General features: G+C 40.5%; 1 protein-coding gene across 1 annotated transcript in view; it reads right to left on the bottom strand.

Annotated features, from left to right (window-relative positions):
• Positions 1–26303, bottom strand: part of PTPRN2 (protein tyrosine phosphatase receptor type N2) — a 970322-nt gene that overhangs the window by 79484 nt on the left and 864535 nt on the right. Inside the window, exon 14 of the mRNA XM_054021089.1 lies at positions 13329–13523. Within this exon, the coding sequence (XP_053877064.1) occupies positions 13329–13523 (195 nt within the window). The remainder of the gene's footprint in view (positions 1–13328; positions 13524–26303) is intronic.

Raw genomic sequence — 26303 nt, 5'->3', positions numbered from 1 at the left:
GTTCAGCGCTTAGGCTCCCTATACCTAGGGAGAGATGGGCACCTCAGAATGGGATTCACAAAAGCCAGCATGCACCTATGCTAACCAATGGGCGATGCCAAGGACGCAGATGGGTCCTAAGACCTGCCCCCTCCTGGAGATAGGCACCAAAGTCTGGGCTGCAGGGAGGCACCTCCCTCTACTTGAGATTCTTAGTTGCAAACACTCTCTTGGCATTAGGCACCTGTGCCATTTTTCGAAGAGGCCGTGGGATGGAGGAGGATGATGACAACAACCTTTTAGCCCAATGATTCTTTTATAATTTATCCACAGTGGAAAAGCTTCAACAGGAGAAACTGAGGGCGCTCCTCCCATCAGAATATCCCATAGCCCAGTGGCTAGGGGGCAGGCACCTGAGAAGTAGCAGATCCCTGTTCAAATTGCCTTCTCCACCCCAGGAAGAGAGGGGACTTGAGCCAAGGGTCTCCCATATACCAGGTGAGTACCCTAATCCTGGGGCTAAAAGTGATGATAGAGCTCCTCCTCCTCCACCCCAGCTGTTTTGTGCAAGTTCATCTATAGGACCCAAATCTGCTAGACGAGCCCTGAGCCAGTCTACTGGATCAGGCCCTGCAGGAGAGTTAGGTGTTCAAACACCTTTCTTCCCCCAGTTCCTGCACTGCTCTGGGGCTCAGGTGTTCAGATGCCTAGAGCAAGGCTGCAGTGCACATGCCCACAGACTGACACATAGGTGCCTACCAAAGTTTAGGTGCTGAGTGAGGTTAGACACCTAGAGGGCTTGGCAGCATCTGCACGGGGACTGCAAGTATCCCGCTGGGACCTGATCTTGGGATGGAAGCGCCTATGTTCTTTTGTGACTCTAGCCCATGCTGCAATTACACCCCATGGCTGCCATACAGATGTATCCAAAAAACACAAATAAGAGGAGATCCATCAGTAAATGAGCAAGGAGGCAGAGATCAGCGTGCAAATAATAGCACAAATATTTCTCTGAATCGGACATCGTGCATTCACACTTGGGCAGCTGCTGGGTGCATGTTGCATCTAAATGCTGAGATAGGTGCACTCTTGGGGATGTAAAATCCCTTCTTTCGAGCTGCAAGATTGGTTGATTGGTTTAAGCCCCATCTTAGACAAATTCTATATCATGTAATTACATCTGCCTACCAAATTTTCACTGCAGTTTCCTTTCAATGTAATATTCAACTCCTGCCCTAAACTGTTCGTTTATTACAGATTAAAAAGGCCACATATCTATCTGCTTAGGTGCTTTTGCAATAATTTAAAATGCAAATGTATACAACCCACACCATTATAACTAAATTGCCTCTTCCTTGGTGTTATATATTATTACTGTAGGGTGTTAAACAGCTTCCAAGTTCAACCTAACAGTTGGCTGCATTTCAATGATGAATGAAGCACCTGTACATAAACAGTTTATGGGGCTCAGTGCTACTATCATTCTGGGTCCAGGACTCCTGCCTGAAGTCAATGGCAACTGCTGTGGAACAATAGCAGGACTAGACCCATAAGGCTAGTTCTGCTTCCTTTAATCATCTGAATGAAGTGCTTGGGAGTAGACAGGTGAGTCTCACGGTAGGGTAGTGCTTTGGGAACCACAGGATGCTAGAGACTTTTATGTAAAGTATATCTATGTAAACAATCAATATCCTAAACTTCACATTTAAAATACAGTCTGAAAAATTAGCTGACACTGACATATTAACAATCTTCTTTTAAATACATTTATTTTACTAGCTGTGTGACTAAAATCACTGCAAATTAGATTTTGTACATTTCAGCTTTACTTTTCACCATTTATACTATTTCATTTTTGCACGTTGCTCATCATGGGCAATGAAAATAGATGAGGATTTTAGGACTCCAAACACTGCAAGAAATTGTTTAAATTTAAAAACAACTATTTTACAACTATTTTACAACTATTTGGTGGGAGGAAGGATAGTTCAGTGGTTTGAGCATTGGCCTATTAAACCCAGGGTTGTAAGTTCAATCCTTGAGGGGGTCATTTTTAGGGATCTGGGGCAAAACAAACAAAACCACCTGTCTGGGACAGTACTTGGTCCTGCTAGTGAAAGTAGGGGACTGGTCTCAATGACCTTTCAAGGTCCCTTCCAGTTCTATGAGATAGGTATATCTCCTTTTTTTTTTTTTAACATTATAATTTAAAAGAGATATATTTTTGTTTGTGCATAAACACAAACACACATACACACACACAGCTTAACATTTTCAGCCTAAAGTATGATACCCTCTAACAAAAACATGCAAACTTGAAAATTTACCACCATTTAAAATGAGTAAGAAGGTCTGTCTAAACATGAAGTGATGTTGCCAAACTTAATTATATACATTTTATATGTCAAAAAAAAAAAATTATGATCTAGAGCCAAATTCTCTCCTTATTTACACTTGCTAATCAAGGCTGTGTGAACACAGCCAAAATCATAATTTGGCCCCTCAAGTTGTGTCAGGGTTTTTTCCCGTCGTTATCTTAACAGACATCTTAACTCCGGTAGGATATCGTGCTACCATCCCACTACACATTCCAGGAATATATACACAGCAAGCAGCTCTGCATCAGCTCATACATGAACAGCCCCAACTCCCATAAAATATTAATTCATTTCAAAAATATTTGCACCCTGCTGTCAAACTTAGACAAATTCATACTGAGCTTCAGAAAATGGCTGTTTTAATGGTAAATGATGTTCCAGAAACCTCTTTCAGGCTAAACACTTTTGTCAAAATTATTTTAATAAGAAAGATTAACAATTTCAACATTAGCTGCTAATCCCCTTTCATTTGAAACTCTGCTGATAAAATTCTTTCCTTGTCATTCAAATAGTAAGTAATAATTATAGATTTGGGGCTTCCATCTCTTGCTTCATTAATAGTAAATTGCATGAAAGTCTGAAGCATAAAGTCAGCTTTGATACATCTCAAAATGCAATTTCCATAGCTTTCCTTAGCTATGTACAATTAATTACAGAGTTAATAAGGAGAATATGTTAATGAAAGGGAAATTATTCACTCAGACCACCTGCCTTTATCAAATTTCTTTTATACATTTCCTTCTGTTTATGAATTTGGGTGACAGCAAGAACACAATTGATGATGTATATTACTGGTACTGACCCCTCTGCTATTTTTACTTATATCCTGGTAAAACATATAGGCTGCTTACGTAAAATAAAATAAAATAAAAAAAAAATCTAAGAACTAGCTAATGCTAAAAAAATTAATTGACTGCTCCAATTTTGTATTACCTTAAGTTCAGTGCCTTTTAAAGACCTTTTAAAATTAAAATGCTGAAACATCTTTTTAACAATTCAATTCTCTGTTCTTTGCTTAGAACCTAAACATTGTGTCCAATAAAGAGATACTCAGTCATATTTTGATTTTTTTTAACAAAAGGAATGCACCTTATATGCACAGAATCAAATCAGTACAGAAAACAACTTTAAATTTGCTACAGCTCCTGGACCCTGATTGCTATGCTCTTGACACACATGGAAGGTCAGAGTATTTCAGATAGTACAAATAGTAGGTCAGGCAAAAGCCAAAACTTTGTACAGTATATAGATTAAAAATAATACAGGATTGATGCACAAGTGTATTGATGAAGCAAATTTAAAAAGATGTACTAATTCCAGCAGCTAACCAGCCTCTATTAACAGAGGAGCAATCACTCAAACTGAGGAAAGAAAAATGTTATGATTTAGGGGCCAGTCACCAACCTGACCAACATAACCAAAAAGAGGTAATTTCAGGGAAACAATAATCAGTGCAACAAAAAAGGACCATGCAATAATTCAGTGCAATGACATGGCCAGCCCTGAGGAGGTGTGGATTACATACAGTCTGACCTTCCCATGTTTTTTACTCTTTATATGATATCAGTGGGGCAACAAGAGAGCATATAAAAGGCAGAAAACAGGAGCAGTTCTCATCTCTCCCCATCTGTGGACCTGATTTGTTCTGCATGGGCTTTTTGGAGAGTTGAGCAACCCACATGAGCAGGGGGCCAACTGGGTCCAATGCCTGTAGGAAGTTATAGGTAAGGAGGACCAGGAGACATTATAGAACTGGGAGTGGACGGAACAACAGTCAAAATGCAACCCTGCAATTTCAAAAGAGGGGGCTTGGGCTGAATTGGCAGAGAAAAGGGTAATGGTTCCTTTAAAGCTCCTTCCCCTTGGTGGTTAGGAAAGGGAAAAGACATCACAGTGAGTTGGTGGGTGGACCACTGGGGCTCAGGTAAGCCATTGGCCCTGAACACCTGAGGGAAGGTGTATAAACCCTGTCACTCCACCCTGAGGCCCCTCTCAAACCAGGATTAAGAGGTCTGGTTCCCTGATAAACTAGAACTGGAGTAGGGGAAGGCAACCCTAAAGAAGCTTGGGAACACAGTTGTGCCTCCTAATGTCTCTGGTACAGCCAGGAGACCCTCTTTCCCCAGCCCTTAAACTGCATAGAAGGGGAGGGCAGTGGGATCCCAGCAACAGGATGGGGAACAGCTGTGAGGGATGGGGAATCCACAACACCAGGCAGAAATGAGTGAAGAAGGAATCTGAGCTATCGCTGGATAGCTCCCAGATGAGTTAAGTTAATAAAGCTACAGCCTAATTAAACCACATCCCTTGCATTTTATCTTTCTTCTTGCGTGTCTAGGACAAAAGATGAGATGCTGCTTCAGTCTAGAACAAAGGAGGAGCTATTTTATCAGAGGTAAATACACAGGAAGAAAAGAGAACATATATAAAGGAGGGTGAGGGGAAGTAATTAGATAAGAAAAAAAAAACTATTTGAGGCTAGAGGAACTCTACTTTGTCTCTATATGTCCAAAACACCACAGTCTTTCTTTACAAGAGGGTAAATCCTGTGTGGATCAAAAGAGGCTGTTTTTATATCTTTACACATTTAAAATGTAATATTTCTTTTTAAAAAAAAATACACCCAGCGTGCAACCCTGGGAACCTGTTTAATTATCACCACGTACGTATTGGAACGAATGTCCTACATATGAAATCTTCCAAATGTCACTCAAATTGAGATACTCCCATCATCTTAAAATCCCCACTGAGCCTTCGTCCCCAGAAAAGCCCTGCAAAGCAAGAAAACCTTCGCAGGTTGCCCTGCAGATCAGCATACTCAGGCAGTGACAGGACAGAGAAGGAAACAAGTTCCGTTTATTGAATCCAGCTGTCTACTGATTAAATCAGGGTATTGGCAACTAGGGCACCTCAACTGATCTTTTCTGTCATAATTCAGAGAGAGAGAGGAGATGAGATCTCTGGAGGTACCATTTAGGACTTTAGGGGCTAACAGCAGAACCTTAAATTACAACCAGAAGTACAACCAATGCAAATCAGGGAGCACAAATGCAAGGTTCCTTTTACAAGAAGCACCACTAAGCAGAGAAGGTAGCTACATTCTGCACTTTCCATAGGTTTCTGGCTGTTCTCAAGGTGTAGCCCCATATACAACCCATTGCCATAATTGAATACTGAAGTGTCAAAGGCATGGTTTACTGCAGTCTGAATGCACGAACTCAATATTGAGTGCAAAACTCAGCCCCATCCCGACCCCTTCCCAGGTTTGATTTACTGACACCTCAAAAATGTCGCCACAGCCTAAATATTAGCCTCAATTTCCTCTTGGAAAAGTCCTTCCAGAACCTTCTCCTTCCTAGATCCCTCACCTTCTAGAGCAGTGGTCCTCAACCTTTCCACACTACTGTACCCCTTTCAGGAGCCTGATTTGTCTTGTGTACCTCAAATTTCATCTCACTTAAAAACTACTTGCTTACAAAAATCAGACATAAAAATACAAAAGTGTCTCAGCACATTATTATGAAAAATTGCTGACTCATTTTTAGCATATAATTATAAAATAAATAGATTGGAATATAAATATTGTACTTACATTTCAGTGTGATACTTGAACCTGTTTTTCACTTGTGAGCCTTGTCTAAAGCCCGAACCCCAGAGGGTGATGCTGAAGCATGTAACTTAGCATCGTGGGCCTCCTTGTGATGTGGGACCCTGTGCAGTTGCCCTGCTTGCCACCCCCAATGCTGGCCCTGTACTTGCAATCCCCCTAAACCCATCCCATGACCCACCCCTGGGGGCTACAACCCCCCAAATTGAGAAATACTGATCTAGATGAGTTGAGTATCTGCTGGAAGACCTCTGCATACCCCTGGTTGAGAACCACTGTTCCCAACCAGTAGAGAACTACTCCCACCTCTTAGACCAGGGATCTGCAACCTTCAGCACGTGGCCCATCAGGGTAATCCACTGGCGGGATGCAAGACATTTTGTTTACATTGACCATCCGCAGACACAGCCCCCCACAGCTCCCAGTGGCTGCAGTTCACTGTTCCTGGCCAATGGGAGCAGCAGACCGCAGGGGCGTGCTGGTCACCTCTTCCTGCAGCAACCAAAGGTTGCTGACTCCTGTCTTAGACCCTAAATGTGGTTAACAAGCCACATCTACTATGAGTCAACAGAAGAGCACCACATTACACAAGGCACAACCTCATTCCAAAAGAAAAGATCAACCTCCTGGACAAGTATAGACAATAAACATTCCGAGCTGCTGCAGCTCTCTAGACATCTAGAAGCAGTTGAAGATCTAGTAAAACACTAGTTTTCAAACCTGAGTAGCCAAAGGCAGGTGTACTCCCTTCATCCAGGGACCTCTTCCACTTCTTCCAGTGGCTGCCACCAGCTTTGCCTTGGTTTTATCTGGATCTTAACTAGAGCTGAGAAATATTGGGGGAGACGGGGAGGATTCTGCATATATTCATTGCAACTTTAAACTGGTTTGCTTTGATTGTATTCATGATCCTTTGGTGTTTGCTTTCTGCTAATAGTCTAATAAGCCAGTTCCCTGGGAGGAATTTTTGTCAAAACAAATTTTAAGTGAATATTGCAAAATATTAATGGAAAATGAATTCTGATTATTTGCACTGAAACCGTGGTTGCACTTACCCTACCTAGGAACAGAAACCTATCATGTGACCTGTGTCTCTAATCAAAACAGATGAGTTTTGAAAATTAAAGCCTTGAAATGACCTTCTCGCAATCAAGCTCCAGACCAAGATTCACATTTGGCAAGTTATTTCTAATAATGAATAAATTTGAGAAAAAAAGAAAGAATTTAGGAAAAAAAATACTGAAATTCATAGAACGGTTTCCCTGCTCTAACATTAACCCCTTGATTCATGATTACTATTTAAAACTCATTCAAAAATGCGGTTGTGGAAATTTTTGGAAACTGAGCATGCAGCAAACTGACTGGAGGACTGACAGCAGTGGGGCTGGTGGTGGCGGGGAATCAAATCAAGAGCTGAGGAGATTGCTTCTGCTGGGATCGCCCCATCCACTAAGCTCCTGATTTGAGTCCCCACCATACCACTATCCCCTGCTGCTCGTGTTGGCAGACAGCAGTGTTCATGGAACGTCGCTGCCCCTTCCGTCCCCCGTACTCTCCCCCCCCCCCATCAGCAGTACTGCAGGGCCGCCAATGGGGGAGACAAAAGGGTCAACGATATTGAAGTGCTGCCGCAGTGCTTTAATGTCGTTGCCCCTTTTGCCCCCCCAGGCCGCTGACGGGGTGGGGGGGCAAAAAGACAGCTGCCCTGGGGCTGGTGGTTTACAACGGACCGGGGCTCCTGGCTGCCGCTACCGTGGCAGTGGCTGGAGCCCCAGGTCCTTTTAAATCGCCACTGGAGCCCTGGGTGGTAGGGGCCAGACAGCGCAGACGGGCTGGCTGGGGGAGGCTGACCCCAAACCCGCCCCTTCTGCTTGAGGCCCCACCCCTTCTGGGGGCCAGAGCCAGCCCCCATACCGGGTAAGAATGTATTATTACTTTCACCCCGTCTACACCCATTTTTTTCTTTAAAAAAAATAAAATAAAAATAAAAGTAAACTCTTTGGCACAGGCGCTGTGCCTTCTTCATATTTGTATAGCACTCAGCACGTCGTGGTACTACTGAAAACAAAGAAAATTCAAATAAAAACCAAAATAGTCAAACAGACATTCTTGTCTGCAGCTATTTGATCTTATTAGTAATTTTAGTTTCTCCTTCCTGCCCTCCTCACCTTTGACCTTCCTTGATTAAGTCTGTCACGTATCAACGGTGGGCATGTGCCACTGTCACTTGGGGGAGAGCTCCCAGGCTATAGATCAATCTCTTTCTCCTCAGGAAACACTCTCTCTGCTGCCTCTTTCTGCATGTTTTTGGGTTAGACACCAGGCAGAGTGTGTGCTGGTATCCAGCCTGGTGGTATCAATCATTGCATGTTGGGCACTCCTTTGTTTAGCAAAGCATTTTCGATGCTATAAATCGAAGCAGTTCCGTGATTTTTATTAATGGTTTAGGATGAAATCAAAGCCTTGCAGCAGTTTAACAATTTAGTGGGCAGTTTAACAAGTGGCTTTGCAGTTCGACTTTGCCATAATGTATTTTTAAATACAGTTCAGCACTATTTTACAGACCATTTAAATGAAGGCTATAGGGGATACTTCCTGCTTCTCAGATAAGATTCCCTTTTTTTTTTTTTAAAGTGTGTGCAGAGTGCCTTTTAAAAAAAGGCCAGAATTACTATGTCAGAGCATAAAATACAAATACTGTTTGAAATCCCCATGTCTAAGTTCCAGGGGTCTCTATTCCTTTCTTGCATCTCCATTCAAGTCCATGACAATCACTTTGTCAAATCAACATCAAGACTAAATCAAACCACACCATGTGAAAGGTGGAATACAGAACTTAAGTTTCTGTCTCTGTACTGACTTAGGTTTGGCTAGCTTCCCAACAGCACTTCTAGGATCTATGTAGTCCAGTTCTAGTTTTATTACAGAAAGTCCTCCCAGAATGGAAGGTGATCTTTTGAAGAAACATCTTCTGAAGAGCCCATCCTGCACTCCTCAGGTTACTAAGTCCTAGCCTTCAGTCTCCCATTCTCTTTGCTCCCAGCATGCACAGTGGTGATGAAATATCCCATGCCCTTCTTGTTTGAAAAGCACTATATGCATGAAGTATCACTAACACTTCAATGGTGTAATTTTTCCCAAATACATTATTTTTGCACATATTCTCAAGGGAAGACTTCTCAGACCTCCAGTTTTAATGTATTATTTTTGTTTGTGTGTTTAGAAAGGCAAGACCATTCACCCTCTTTCCCAGATTCTAATCTGTGCCTGGTGCTTTCAATTTCACACCTTCTTTACTCATCTCCCCCCCCCCCCCCCCCCGCACACACACACACAAAAGCAAACCATGAAAAGTCAGTTCTGCTTCTGCAAACTCATTTCACTGACGAAATATACAATATTTAAACAGAGATAAATTTAGCACTAGAGGGTCCTGTGGCACCTTTAAGACGAACAGAAGTATTGGGAGCATAAGCTTTCGTGGGTAAGAACCTCACTTCTGTTCTTACCCACAAAAGCTTATGCTCCCAATACTTCTGTTCGTCTTAAAGGTGCCACAGGACCCTCTGTTGCTTTTTACAGATTCAGACTAACACGGCTACCCCTCTGAAATTTAGCACTGTCTCACAAAAGTCATACAGTCCATTTCTCACAGTCCATTTCTTGATTTTAAAATAATAACTCATTATGAATTTTCATCAAAGAAACATGGATACAAATCAACATGAGTTATTATCCTTCCCCTCACTCACCGTGACTTTTCTGAAATTGCATCCCTCTCTTTTTTTTTTTTGCAAGATCAAAGGTATCTTAAATTATGACAGCTTCTTCTTCTTCTTGTTCCTCACACTGCTACCAAGGTCAGGATTCAGAGTCACTTGTATGGTGGCATAAAACATGCTTCTCATTATATTCTCTCTAATCAAAACTTCCATAGGTCAAACACTGGGATCTTTTCACAAGATAACATCATTAAGAGCAGTGGCTTTCTATTTACCTAAAATATGTTAAAATATGCTAAAAATGTGGGGTTTACAGAAAAAACAACCAACTAAAAAAGGGACAAAAATTACTCTTTGCCACTAGTCAAAATTGTCCCTCTGGGTCTTGAGTTCTCTACTATCTAACACAAAGTAGTTTATACTACTATCAGCATTGCAGAGGCAATATATTGTGGAAGAGCAAAGTGGTATTCCACCATGTGCCAAATAGCAGCGAGTTGAGTTCAGGTTCTGGTATTTCTGTTTATGCACAAGGGCAAATAAAAAAAGGGGGGTTATCAATTAAAAAAATAAGTCTAAACAGGATATTCTAAGTGAATTCCTCCTCAATGATTTCCATAACAGATCTGCTTAATTTACAAGTCAAATCAAGATGTTTCCAACTATAAGCTTTTACTGCTATCTAAACATCACAATGTTATTTCCTCTGGGAAGATCCAAGCCACCACAAATAATAAAGATTCTAGAGTCCTAACTCAGCTAGCTACTTCATTGCTGAGCATTGTAAAACTGAATACAACTTTACTGTTCCATAAGTCTATTTGCTCTGCAATGCTGATAATGCTCCCCATCCTTATTAGGCCCTTATTAACTTTTGCCTTTTTTTGTACTAAAGCATCTCTGCATAAAATATCTATAAAGTAACTTTTTATTTCACAAGGTGATAGCAGCAGGAGAGGATAGAGTTGGAAAGCATCTTATATATCATCTGATTAGAGTGACCAAAGAAATCTACTAACTACAGGATGTATGAAAAAGTTGATCACTTGCATGTTTTTCTTCCTGCTAAACTCAAACAAGCAGCTTTCTCAAGGGACATACAAAAAGGGACATTCAGGCAAATAGGGTATTATGGTTGCTTGCATTTATATTTGATCAAAACGTAAATCAGGTCAGTTCTCAGGTTCCTGCCAGGCTGCCAACATAATTGACATGCATGGCACTGGAAGTTAAGTTCAATCAGCTGCTTCAAAGTAGATCCTTCCAGAAAAACCTTACCTAACTGCCTTAAAGAAATCTAGCACTTATAGTATAACTACCTCTTTAAAGTAAACAATTCCATTGTCTGCTTGACCCTCCTATGAAACTTGTCTTGATATCTAAGCTAAATGCATCATTTCAAATTCTAACCACTTTTTTGCTAATTGTATCCTTGGTGTCTATTAAGAGTAATTATTTTTCCTTTTCTGTATGGTTTCCCTTTCCCATATTTAGAAGCAGAGATGCAGACTTCTCTGAATTGCTAGTTTTTGTTTGTTCATTTTAGGCTAAACAGGTTTAATTTTTTCCCCACTCTCTTCTTATAGGTCATACTCTCAAGGCATTGTAGCATTTCAGTTGCCCTTCTTTGAACCCTTACCATCTAAGATTTAACATATGTTGTTAGATAGCTAACATATGCATGAGTTCATTCAGGGTTAAACAGAATTGACTGAATTATGGACACTGAACCACCACTGCCACCACAGTACTCCTAATCAATCTGTTTGTTTTTTAAAACCCGTTCATAGGTTGCAAACATATGGCTTATTTCCACACACACTTAGTTGAACTTTTGGGAAAATTCCCAGATCCAGAATTAACACTACTTGGTTCCCTTCTGCAAGTTTCTTTCCTGTTCATTTGGCTGTGTGTGATTTTTAGGTTTATTTTAGTAGTATCTTTGTAAACTATTTTGCTCCATTTAAACTAGTCTCATTAACTGTCTGCAAATCTTAAGCATATACATTGCCATCTACTTAGGCAATTTTGTACTTTCTTTTGTTTTACCCACAAATGCTCTGGATACAAGCATTATATCACTACTTACTCTTGTGCTCTTCCTTACTTTAGGGGTTATTTGAAAGGTAGGGTTTGGGGGTGGGGAATGTGTTGGTAACTACAATGTCCCAATAACTGCAGAAACACAAAAACAAGTGAAAGGTGGTAGTTCTGAGTAGGCAAAAGTGGGATTGTAAGAGCCAAGGTCACAGACCTTTTGGGTAGCATATCCATCCCTCATTCCCAGGTGCACTTGTGCATCTGTTATATATCAGGTTAAAAACCTAACTAACTCTTCTGTTTGGAAATGTATTTACCCAGGAAAGCTCTGCTCAGACACAGCGTCTGGTTTTCAAGCAGATCCTGCTTTTACTCAGTTTTATTGCTGAGCTGACTGAAGCTGACGGAGGTCAGTGACTTGGCTACGGTCAAATTGGCACTCTGGCTTCCATTCCATTTTCTATTAGGCCATATGGCTTTCCCACAAAACTTGGAAAATATTTAAGTAGGTGAGCAGCTTTATCTACACAACCATAAAAAGGGAAAGGGTGCAGGAGAGAGGGAAGCATGATGAGACAGCATGACATGGACAGAGCACAGATTCTTTCCCAGAAATCCCATTGGCCAGCCTTCTCAGAGCTATATAAATACATAGCTAGTGAGGGGCAGCAATTTATTGATTGTGATTAGGTCCGGCTGGATAATCTTAACAGTTGGCAGAGGGTAAATGTAGAAAATATAATAATACCACCTAGCTCCTTTCATCAGTAGATCTCATGGCACTTTACAAAGGAGATCAGTATTACTACCCCCATTTTACAGATGGGAAAACTGAAACACAGGGATATGAAATGACTTGCCCAAGGCCACCAACAAAGGCAGGAATATAACTCAGGTGTCTTGAGTCCTAGTCCAGTGTCCTAACCACTAAGTCATGCGGTCTCCCCTGGGTAGTGAAAAGCATTTCACTAGCCATGTACACACACCCATGTGAATAAAGTGGCCATTTCCCACAACGTTTTCTAGCCCAGTCTTCACAAACAAAACATATTTGAGCAGTTTCAAACATGAGAAAGATCCAATTACTTTAAAGGAGGAATATCAGGTTAGGCTAAAAATTCAGATTCCCCCCCCACACACACCCAATTTCAATGAAAACAATTATTTACACATTGTTAATATTCTACTGCAGCTTTTGCAGCACTATTATACTACATGCCAGAAAGAAAAACTGACCAGAAATCAAACAAAACAGTCTTATTTAATTGTCCAAGCCAAGTAAAATGGTGAAAGTAAACCAAAAAGGATGAAAAGTAAATTATCTTCTGTTTAAAAAAAAAATCTATTTTAAATGTCCAGGCTCACAGAATGTATGCTAACCAGAAAATAAACAGCACAGTGAAAAATAATGATTTTTTTTAAAAACCAGTTTTAGTTGTAACCTTTTAAAGGTTAGATTAATATAATAGGTGAAGGATTTTTTAAAAAATGTTGTAAATTGACAGTATCCCTTTAGAAGTTAAATATTTTTCACAATCTACTTTAAAGTGATGAAATACCAATTTTGATTACATTTCACATACCATAAAGAAAACTGCTTACCAGGATCATGTGACCTGTGGAGATGTCCATGTTAGACTGAACTGGTTCTTCACACCAGGATGAGGTGCTGCTCCGAGTAGAGGGGCTGGCAATGGGCCCATCACTAAACTGTGATGAGACACTGTTTACGCGAGAAGTGTGCAGGAGCTCTGGTCGATCAGATGATTTTACAGCCATGCGCTGACGGCACAGCTCCTAGGAGACAGAGAGAAAGAAAGGAACAATCTGGAGTTAATAGCAGCCACTATGAAATAAAAGTCTGCTAACGACAACACTGTTTACAGTACATCTCTAGAGTGGGAGTGTTTTTCTTCCCTTAAAGGCTAATATTTTGGTATTCTAATATATACGTTTACTAGACCCACTATATGAAATAACTAGATGTTGACCATCCCAGTCTCATGCAAAAGAAGTTTAACTATGAGTGCATGCACGTCACTCCTTTAAGACTGCCTCATAATAGAATTTGAGCCCCAAAATATTATTTAGCAGACGGATAAGTTGTTTTATACCATACTTCATTCTATGAACCTAATTCTGCACTGTACAGCCCACTGAAGTTAATGGGGTTGCACAGGTGTAATTGAGAGCAGAATTCAGCCCTGAATTTGCAAGCTCAGCAAGCAATAGCAACTGAATTGATGTGCTCTCTAATATAAATTCTAGTTGATAGATGTGCCATTTCTCTTCATTAAAATAGAGCATACACAACCCTTACTCCTAGATGTGGGGCACAGGAAATGAAGAATGACATTAACAAAGAATAAAAAATAGAAATCTGTCACACGTGCTGTAAGCAGCTTTGACAAAGAAAGAAAACTGAACCTACCAGACCTTCCAATCCAAACCAGATAAAAACACCAAAACCAACGAAAATCTACCCTAAATACGGCATTTCAGTTGCACCATACATGAAATGCATGTCTAAAATATATTATGTTTATATAATAAAGAAAAATGCTGCTAGTACAAACGTTTCCAGAGAAACAAGGTACTGTATGTTGAAATTCTGAATCTAATTGGCTAAATAGACCCTTGGTTATATTGTCCCTGTTACAATGCATTTAGATTCACTCAGGTGCAGTAAAATTTCAAAGTAAATAGTAAAATTAGCATTTTTACATATGTCTATTGCCCATGAAGGATTTTTGGAAGCCAGGCTTACTGTGCAGCATAGGCTATGTTCATGGTGCTTGGACATATGGTACATGTGGTGTGGTTGCACATTTGTCTCCAATTACTTATTTTACAGAGACATGTACTAAGAGCTTAGTTACTTGCCTCTGGCCATCAAAATAATAGATTTTGAAGAATCCATACTGTTAAAATGTGATGGCCTCTGTTTTCTTATTCAATAAAAATATAATTGCAACTCAAGGGTCATCAGTAGGATGACTTTTAAAAATCCATATATCATAGGCTATAAAAGGTTTTCTTCTTGTGATAGACATGCATCCATTTAATGCACAGAACTTTTTTTTTTTTAGACATTCAACTGGTATCTTTTCTTCATCACAGCTGTGACAATGGTTCCGGCATTCAAATTTAGTATCCTCCTTTCCCAATGAAAATCTGAATAGAATCATATATCAAGATAGCTCTTAGTCTATTGCCTAGGCAATAGACTAAAGATCTATAGGCCAAAAGACCATCCAAATGGTTTACATCTGCCTTTCATCCTAAGCTGCCATTTAACTCGGTATTAAAGTCTTTTTACACTGCAAGGTAGTATTTTTTTTTGCGGCGGGGAGGGGTGGCACACATTTATATATAAATTAATGAGAGTGCTAGACAAAAAAAATACTATAATGTGTAATATAAAAATACACATTATTCACTTGTGGCCGATGCAACAATTATGCAGATCATCCCAACTGAATGTCCATAAAACCCCAAAATATAACAGTGTTTTTTTTTCCCCCATTCATGCCCCTTTTTACAGGGGGGAAAAAAAAGGATTTATTTTTAAATATAGAGTGCAACTTTTTTTCTCTTTTGTACTGACATAATTTTCCATATCTCCTTGTTTGTAAAGCTAGGTGCCTTATCCTAGTCTACACTACATAGGTTCTACCAATACAGCTATATTGGCAGGGCTCCCTAGTGTAGATGCAGCATATGTCGATAGAAGGAGGCTTTTCAGACAGCATATCACCACCACCACCTTCCCGAATGATATAAGCTATATTGACAGAAGTATTATTCTGTCAGGATAGCTGCATCTATACTGGGGGTTTTGCCGGCATAGCTATGTCAGCTGAGGGTGTGGTTTCTTCACATCATTGAGTGACACAGCTTTGCTGACAAAACTTTGTAGTGGCTTTAGTTACCTGGTACTGACCACAACATGACAAAAATATGAGAATAAAAATTTAAAGTCTAAAAATGAATTTGAAATAGCTTTTATATTTATTAGTGTGTTGTGATGTAAGGCAAGATATCAAACTAAGCTAAGCATTTACATCACAAGGAAATCTTAAGTTCTCTGCTTTGTAAAAAGGATAAAGAGAGTGTTTCTCTCTCTGAAGGGTCACACAAGCTATCAGACCTTAAAAATATTACTAGTTAAGAATGACTTTTGCTAACCTTGGGGCAAAATAATTTTAAATCCTCCTTTTAACAAAACAAAAAACAAACAACTCCACATTTGGGAGAAATTCAAAAATGTTTGTATGATGGCTTCTTTATTAAAAAGTAACAGCTGTTCAGATGTCTAAATATTAGACTTATTCCTGGTAGGGATGGATTATTGGACAAAGTGCAGGTGAAGTGGTTAAAGGTAAAAAAGAAATGTAATTTCTCATGACTAAGAGGTAAGTGGCCCTGTACAGTATTTGGCTCTCCCCATAATGTGGAATCATCCAGGAACCTGCCTCGTCCTGGCATAAGTTTAAGCAGTCGCGGGGCTGCTATAATTTGTGCTCGGCTGCTCACAGCCCTTACAGGCAATTGCAGCTGCCAAGGATAGCCAGACTACAGTGGATCCCCTGTCATGACTCCTATTCTTAGTCCTCCAAGGGAGTAGCATAGCCAGCTATGAAGACTATGCCATACATGGAAACCACAGCACTAGGGGTATCTGGGTGAGCACATGTGATGCCTTTATGACACTTCAGTGGTGAAAATGGGCCATAAAGGGGCTACAGGATAAGGAAGAACTATGTGTAAGTTACCAATGTTCCTGTTCTTAAAGATACAACCTCCTGCTCCAGTGGCAGCTCTAGGAGGGATTGTGCTTCCTGCATTCTTGAGAATGGCTACACGGTCTTCTCCCTGCCCCTGTGTGGGATTCTTTGCACCTCTGGTAGTAGCAGGAACTGATCACACAAACTGTGATATTGGCCAGTCCTTGCAAAGGGCATGGAGTGGAGGCAGTGTTTGTCCTCACTCCTCCCCCAGACAAGGCCAGGGCACCAGTTTAGTCACAATGTTAGGAAGGCTTAAGGAAGTGGTCTGGGCTGTACACATAGCCTATATAACATAAAATAATAATAATAAAAAAAAAGACAAAAAGGGATCTCCATGGTGGGCATTACAAATATTTATTCAACCTGACTGAGCCCTAAAATATTGTTAATATCACTGAAATTCCATCACTGGGCCTTGACAGAGTTGACATCACTTTGTTTAAGCCCCTAGTCAAGCCCTGAACATTAGTTCAGAGGACCATCAGCCATCTACACATTTCTCTGCACTCTCGAGTGTTTATGTTTTTAATTCTGGAAGCAGCAAACATCATGCCCGCCAGATGAGGTTTAGAACCCAACACTGAACCCAGACGTGAGGGTTCCAAACTGAACTACGAACTCAGTGAACATTGGTATCAGCACGGACCCATTTAATAATCATTTGCAAAGAGAGAATTCAATTTATGCATCACACTTTTGTATTTAACATAGTGGCCAAGGCTATTACTATCCTACTGTGACTGTAATGTACTGTCTTTGTATACTGCTTGTCATTCTTCATTTAAAAGCATCATTTACACCTAAAAAAGCAATCATACAGTGCACACAGTGATATATGAAGGAATGATCCTCCTGACCCTTTTGGGCTATGATCTAATGGTTGGGTCGGACATAAACATTTATTTAAAATGTAATTTGAAGTTTATGACATTATTTCCCATTACATAGGAATTGCTATCACATGGAGGCAGTGCCTCTGTTTTTTATTTCCCAACATTTATTATCAAACTTATGTGGAAGTGACATGTAGTATATAATGGAAAACTAATATCACAGTATGACAAAAACTGCAATAACCAAGATAAATATTCTGAAAATAATGTCCAGTTAAATGAGTTTAAAGTACAGTGTTATAATCATCTGTAGGGAGCTTTTTCATTTGAGAAAGAAAATTGATAACCCTAAACACATCATAAACAATATTTTCAGAGAAACCTTGGAACTCTTCCAATGAGATTTTGAAGTGGTCCTAATATTTTAACATCCCACAGGGAGATGGAGGGGTGAAAAGGAACATTTAAAAAATATAAAAACAACATTATAAAAAAGTGGGGTTAAAGTAGATAAATCAAATCTTTAATTGGGATTAACACACTGTAGATTAGTGGGTACATACAATTTAGCCAATTCTAAAGAAGAGCCTTAATTCACCCAGTGTTCCTCATTACAGGCACAACAGTTTGCCTTCTCAACCCAGGAGCAGGAAGTCAATCTTAGCGCAGACCTTTGTAGACCATTATACAGGGAACTTATGCAGTGAGAAGCCACAGTAAGGAAATCTTACTACAGCACTTTTTTGTATTGTGATTGAAACCCTCTTCAAGCAGCCAGATAGCAGCTGCATTAGTGAAAGCCTCTCTTTAATCAAAAAGACAGAATGGACACATGGTTTGTACATTCCTGGCTAGAACTCCTAACTATCACAACTGATTTTCATGCATAACCTCAACTCCCTACATTCCCACCAGACGCCAGGAGGCATCATGCCCACTCAGACATGAATCTCACTCTTTCAATGAGGTGTCAAGCCAGGGCTGCTTTAGAAATGCAGTCAACATAATACGGCAAGTGCCATCTCTTCTTCAGGATGTCCCTGTTCCATGACAGCATTGCGCATTTGCTGCCACATGCTTTTACAGTGGATGACAGCCGTCAAGTATCAGAAAAGTGTAGGAGAGGAAACTAGAATTCATAAGAATTTATATCTACCAACAAGACAGGCCAACAATACACCACGTTCGTGGAAAATCCATTAAGACCACATGGGTTACTAAAAGGCCTATCTTGAAAGATACCTTATAATGGAGTATACATGGGTTAAGTTTATAGCAGAGGATAACACTCAAACTAGCCTGAGGTAGGGCTTCAGTGGTAAATATCAACTTGTTTCCTCATATGTAACGAATAATTAAGCTTTCCCTAAATCTGAACCTTGAGCTCCACCACAAAGGAGTCTAGGAAGAAATTATCAGAGCATGCCGAGTATTTGCTCTAAAAAGTGTAAAAAGCCAGAGATAGCATACTGACATAGCCAAGTACACAGCCTCCCCGCTCCACCCCACAAATCCTCTGATAAACATGGCACAAAGTCCAGAAAGAAGACCCTTTTACGCATGTCGATTCTGCTTATGCATAACTGGGCAATACATGACAGTATGTAGTACAGGCAAAAGTTAGAGCACAGAACTAACTAACTAAATAACATAAAATAAAACCAGATGACTCCTTGCCATAATTAGTCAGAAAATGGAATCTGATCAGCACAGTAAGGTGCTAATATCAGGAGATGAAGATGGCAGTTAAGAGATGCCTGATACACATCTCTTGCTTATGCTCATTTCTTTTAAACATGAGCTGTTGAATGTTGTCACTCTCTATCCAAGCTGTCTTATATGCAGATATCACAGTTTATTAAAATGTGTCCACATAGTCTGACTGTGCTCAGTCTGGGTGTCTTGAGGGGCTTTGTGGTCCTAGCCCAGTAACAGATTTTGACTCCTGAATCATTCTCACCTAGTGAAAAACAGTAGACTGAAATAGGAATCAGCAGATGCCTTGCGACTCAAACTCCAGGTTACATGGACCCATGGTAAAAGATCCTAAACTCCATATAGACAGTTATGTAGACTAAAATATTGAAACTTGATCAAGAGACTCTCACTTTGTAGTGGTGACCTCTCTTTCTCAAAAGTTGATATAACCTGTTGTAAATGGAATTGCTCAGTCTAGAGTAAATGCAAGTAGTCTCACAAAATCTGATGTTTTGTTAATTAGGGTTACCAATGTTCTAATCATAGAAAACTGAACACCCAGGCCCCGCCCCCTACTCACTCCATCTCCCCTCCCTCGGTCACTCGCTCTCCCCCACCCCACTCACTCACTCATTTTCACTGGGCAGGAGCAGGGGGTTGGGGTGCAGGATGGGGTGAGGGCTCTGGCTGGGGATGTGGGCTCTGGGGTGGGGCCAAGGATAAGGGGTTTGGCGTGTGGCAGGGGGCTCAGGGATGGGGCAGGGGGTTGAGGTGCAGGATGGAGTGAGGGCTCCGGGGTGGGGCTGATGGGTTTGGGGTGCAGGAGGGGGCTCAGGGAGGGAGTTTGGGTGCAGGAGGGGGTTCAGAGTTTGGACAACGGGTTAGGGCATGGGAGGGCGTTCAGGATGCGGGCTCCAGGCAGCGCTGACATCAGGCAACTCCCAGGAAGCGGCCAGCAAGTCTCTCTCTATCTGCACGCTGGCCCTGCCCACAGGCGCCGCCCCCACAGCTCCCATTTGCCACAGTTCCTGGCCAATGGGAACTGTGGAGCTGGCGTCAGGTGGCGCCTCTCGATGCGGGGCAGCACTCAGTCTCCCTGGCTGCCCCTCCACCTAGGAGCCGGGGACATGCCGGCCACTTCCCAGGAGCCGCACGGAGATTGCCTGCCCCGCTGCGGACAGCTGGACTTTTAGCAGCCCAGTCAGCTGTGCTAACCAGAGCCACCAGGGTCCCTTTTTGACTGGGCGTTCCGGTCGAAAACCTGGCAACCCTAGTTGTTATTCTTCCCAGCATGTTTACCTCAAATCTATTGAATAGGAACCTAGGACTAAAGGAATTCATAATTTTCCAATTTCTTTAAAACAAAACAAAACCCTGCCCTCAACGCTATATACTAGTACAAAAGTCAAATTTCTTCATTATGCATCTGAAGTTACATAACTTAGAAAAGTCAAAAACAATCCAATACAGAGGCCTGTCATTCTCAAATGTTAATCGCTTGTTAACCAAAACCAAACCAAACCCATCTCTGCTTCTTCATACACATTTGAAAATTGTGAACACCAGAGATGGAATCAGAATTATCTAGGGAATAGAATTAGGAGAAATGCAAAGATACCAAAGGAAAATTCAAATATATTAATAGTGATGGACACTTACATAGCATGCCCTTAAAACCTAAACCAGACAAGCATCATAGAACATACTGTAAAGCAACAAACACACTTTAACCAGAAATAAACAAAATGACTTAATATTAATTTTCATTTGTAATAGAATTAATGTTTGTAGAGTGAAATGAACAATGTGAAATATTAATTTTTAAAAGATTCTGTGCTACAACTGCTAACAAAACATACTGTGGATACTAAGAACATATGCAAATTATATAGCATGACCTTTAAAATTACTCAGGAAAATTCTCCTCCAGTATGCTTTCCTTCTCACTTATTTGAGCATTTTTCTTATTTTTCTTTTAAAATTATGGAACTGCCCTTTACAGTTAAAGCTGAACTGAGTTTTGCACATACAGCATGGATTCAACCATTTTGTTGCACATGTACTGACACCACAATGAAAACAAAAGCTGAAAGAGTTTACTGTATGTAGAAAAATCAGATTAATCTAAACCAGGACTAAAACACTATGATGCACTAATTATAATTGTATGGTGTCACTACAGAGCAGAATGAAAGTTGTTTGGCTGCCTTCACTGTGCATTTCCATAGCTTAACATGATTGGATTTCTTTTAAATTTAACCTTAACTGAGCTTCCTGCTTTGTAATCCTTGTTTGGGGGATAATTACAACCTCCCTATAATTGTTTTACTCTTAAATTACTGAAACAATCTCAACCTTAATTCAATTTAAACAATTTTTTTGTCCGGGAATATAATAAATAATTCATATGTTGGGAATAATTATGTATATAATTTTGTTTACAATTATGAAACGGTAACTATTGGAATCAGAGTACATTCCAACAATGAATCATCTGATAAATATTGAAATAATGCTTAAATGAGATATGTATAGAGAACAAAATGCTACCTTTGGACTAGATGCATCTTTATAAATACGCATTCTGTTGCTCTTTTAACCCCATCCAGACTGCTATGTAATAGAACTCAGAAGGAAAAAAAAAAAAAAGAGGAATAGAAATTTTAGATTTATTAATTTAGCTGTGGATGCAGAATTGTTCTCTACATTTTAATTGTCTACCCAGGTTCTGATACTGCATCCATCACCACGGTCTCCAAACCCATTATATAATCTCAAGTACTTTGTTGAGATTTAGTTTTTAAAATGACTTTGATGATGGAGATGTTCTCATTTCTCCTGGGATACTATTCCAGAGTCTATTATCTTCCAGCCAGAAATCATGCAAGGCTTTGATAATCATGTTTGTGTTTTTCTAATAAGACCCCAATTTTTTTCCCTCATGCCCCGTGAAATGAAAAACTTCAATTAGTTTAGCACTCCAAGTGATTCTTGGTCATGACTCGTACAATTATGAGCCCATACCATCACACACACAAGAAAGCAGAAGTAGCTGCAGAGGAGGGGAAAGGAAGGGAAAAGTTACTGTTCCTTAAACTGGAGATGAATTTTTTGATTTTGGTTTGTTCCCTTCACTCCTCGGTTTCAAACATTTGAACAACAGAGCGATGAACTATCCTCTCACCATAAGAAAGCCACGTACTACAAGGCTATGAACACATCTATAAAAGCTCAGTGGACTTCAGCATTTCCATTTTTCTATTATTCTAACACTACAATTACACCATATTTAATATACAAGATTTCCATACGCTAACCTTAGTTCCCCAACTGGCCCCTCAGAGCAGATGTTGAACAGCCTAAAGCTTGTGTTGGTTTTCTGTGGTAGGGATCTTCCCTTGATAGCAATTCCTGGGCAGATGCAACCAGGTGAGGGATAGGGATAGGTTCCAATGAATCTGTACTGCCATGGAACAATTGTGGTGTGGTTTCTGTCGACACCCAGAGGCACAGGTCTCCTTACAGAGGATATGGGCCTCCGTATCAGTAAGGTTTGGGGGCAACAGTCAGTCTGTTCTGCCACTTTCTCCTAATGGAACAACATGGGAGATAACTCTGAGCAGAACCTCAAGCAGACTTCTTCCCCCTCGGCCTCCCTGACGTGTCCTTTTCTAGAAAAGGAGGTGACTGGGGGGTTATTAGGCCAAGGAATATGAAAAATCATCTTATGAAACCGGTGCCTTTGGCTACCAAGATTCCAAATGTAAATGCTTCAGAGGAAGAGAAGAAATATTAAGAAAGTTTTAGAACTTTCTTAGAAGGGACCTCAAATAACTTTTCCAGACATAATTATCATAATTCTGGAGCGGGACAGGGGTCTGCCACACCTGTAAACTGGGGCGGAAGGATGGACTCGTGGTTAAAACACTGGATTAGCATACAATAGAGAAGATTTGGGTTCAGTTCCTGGTTCTGCTACAGACTTTGTATATGACATAATGGCCAGATTCTCAAAGTGCTGAGCTCTCCCTGAGACCAATGAGAGCTGCTAAGTCTGAGCACTCTTGAAAAATCTACTCCTTGATTCTCCAACTCTTTACTTCCTTTTCCCGCATCCTTTGTCTGTCTTGTCTATTTACATTATATGCGCTTTCGGGCAGGGACTGTCTATTATTATGTGTTTGTGCAGTGTACCCCATAAGGCTTTATGGGGAAGGGGTGCTTATAAATGTATGTATGACATAACTGGAATATGTTTTGTGCTGCCTGTGCCATGTAACATATCTCCGTAAAGGTTATGGTCTACTATATCTATTCATCCTATTTGTACATATATATCATTTTCTACTCGAGGTTAAGAATATGGGCTGTATGCTGGCTTGGTTTCTAAGTAAGCTCTGTGAGGCATTTGGTCAGCTTCTTTAGGAAGTAATTCGCCAGGATAAGTACCTGATCAGGAAACACTTGGGGAACAATGCATCTTGGAATGCTCCAATCCACATGAGAAGTCTTCCTGGAGACATGCAAGATACCATGTGGACAATGGCTTCAGCCTGTAAAGACTGAGTCATGCAGGGACATGTGACTTGCCCAGGTGACCCCAGAACTCCATCTTGGAGCTGGACTTTGCATAGGGGGGAGGAGGGAGGGGGGGTCTCCACCCACAAGAGAGAGTCTATTTAAACCCGTGGGAGACCCCTCCATTTTGTCTTCAGATGGCTAAAGAAGGAGCCTCTCCACCCCCCCCACAGGATACTTGAAGGAGACTGAAACAAAGGACAGTAACTACAGGGGGTGTGAGTGATTGCTGGACCCAGGCTAAAAGGAGATTAGCCTGTAAAAGGGAGCACTCTGGAACTGGTGAGGAAATTATCTGTATTCAGTTTGATTAGGCATAGATTTGCGCATTTTATTTCATTTTGCTTGGTGACTTACTTTGTTCTGTCTGTTACTACTTTGAACCACTTAAATCCTACTGTCTGTATTTAATAAAATCACTTTTTATTTAGTAATTTACTCAGAGTATGTATTAATACCTGAGGGAGCAAACAACTGTGCATCTCTCTCTATCAGTGTTATAGAGGGCGAACAATTTATGAGTTTAGCCGGCATAAGCTTTATGCAGGGTAAAACGGATTTATCTGGGTTTAGACCCCATTGGGAGTTGGGCATCTGAATGCTAAAGACAAGCACACTTCTGGGAGCTGTTTTCAGGTAAACTTGCAGCTTTGGGACAAGTGATTCAGACCCTGGATCTGTGTTGGAGCCAGACAGGAGTGTCTGGCTCAGCAAGACAGGGTGCTGGAGTCCTGAGCTGGCAGGGAAAACAGGAGCAGGGGTAGTCTTTGCACATCTGGTGGCAGCTCCCAAGGGGGTTTCTGTGATCCAACCCATCACAGCACCTAGCAAAATGGGATCCTTACAATACAGTAGGGGTTATTGCAATACAAATAAATAATAATGGCATTATTCATGTGACAACACCAGGCAGAATCACGTGATAAATGCATTTATCATGCACCTTTGACTTCATCTGCCCACTAAGCCAATTTTTTCTTAAGACACTAAGACACATTGAGCAGCTTTCAGCAGCTGCTGTTATTTAATGAGGTAGGGAGCCAGAAAAATGTTTCCTCTTCCTCTCCCCAAATGTAGAGCTGTTGGGTACCCAAACTGCAAAATTTAGTCCTGAAACAGCTACAGTTTCTCAATAGATAAAAATTTTCAGACCATATAGTCAGTTGTCTTGTGGCCCCTCAGGGGTAGAAATTGGGTTTTATCCCATTAGAAGGAAAGATTTCCAGCTTCATAATGGACCTCAGCGTTTACTTCTAGCCCTGGAAGGACCTGACATGATAGTTTCCTGAGACATGACAATGTAACTGTTTCAAAATCTATCATAGCCCATTTTAGAGGATTCTGTGGCTCTGCCTGAACCCTGGGTCGCTGGACTCACAACAACTGAGGCAAAATATAGTCCCAATAGTGTTTTTAAATCTAAAATAGTTTTTTTTCCCTGTCACATATGTGGTATATACAGAGTAGACTCTTATTTGGGATGACCAACATAATTCACTTCTGTCTAGTTAGGTTTCCATAAGGGTACCCATCGTCACGCTCTCTTAATTGCTGTCCATGGAAAGTAAACACAAAATCACTCTCCACTTCTACTCCCGATAGCAGGAACAAACTTAAAATTCAGATTTTGTGCAAAATACGTATTAGATAAAGTATGAAGGTGAAGTTTGAGAGAGACAGCATGAGGGAGTTAGGTCAACAAGAGGGCTTTGCCTCTTGTAAAGTAAAGTAATGTGACTATCCCAAACTCCTACCCACAAGAGTCTGAAGTTCTCTGGAATGACAGCATGTGTGTGTATATATGTTAAAGAGTATGAGTGATCTCAGAACAGGCATTCTTCCCTTGATTGTATAGCCAACAAAAGCTAGGAGTAAAAAAGGATTAATAAAGACACTAAGTAATATTACAGATTCCCCTTAAACATTACAGGAGACACTGAAAATTAGAACGGACTTTGTACCAAAACCTTAGTAGCAACACTTACAAGAACTTGAAGATTTAACATTTGGGGGAAAACAAAAATACAGAACCATTGGACCAGTCTTTTAACTGGCCCTTTTTTAATTGCTATGGCATTGCCAGCCAGTGATGAAGAGATCACTGCTGAAGTCCTGACTTGCCTTGCTGCTGTCATATGCAATAAATATCTCATTGCAACAGGCACAAAGAAAAAAGGAAATATCTGATGCCATAATTGAAGTCCCTTGGCATCTTTTTTTAAATATAACAAGTCTCTATGTAGTTGTGAACATAGGTATTGCCATACCGGTTCAGAACTGGGATCAATCTAATCCAGTATCTTGTCTCCGACAGTAGCTAATACTAAATGCTCCAGGAGAAAGTGCAAGAAACCTTGAAATAGGCAGATGCAGGAGAATCTGCTCTCCAGAAAGGTCTCATCCTAAATTAGATAGTGTCTTAAACCCTGAAGTGTGAAGTTTTATGTCCCTTCCAAAACCTTTTTTTAGCATTATCTATTTTAACTTGGATATTTATCCAGTTCCTCTTTGAATCTTACTAAATCCTTGGTCTTGATGACATCCTGTGGCAATAAGTTCCACAGTCTAATTATGTGTTATGTCAAAAAAATTTCCTCTATGTGTTTAGAATTTTCTATCTTGTAATTTCATTGGAAGTCCCCTCGTTCTTGTGTTATGAGAATGGGGAACATAGACAT

The sequence above is a fragment of the Malaclemys terrapin genome, chromosome 2 (assembly GCF_027887155.1).
Source record: "Malaclemys terrapin pileata isolate rMalTer1 chromosome 2, rMalTer1.hap1, whole genome shotgun sequence".
In the NCBI taxonomy this organism is placed as follows: Eukaryota; Metazoa; Chordata; order Testudines; family Emydidae; genus Malaclemys; species Malaclemys terrapin.
This window is presented reverse-complemented; position numbering and strand designations above follow the sequence as displayed.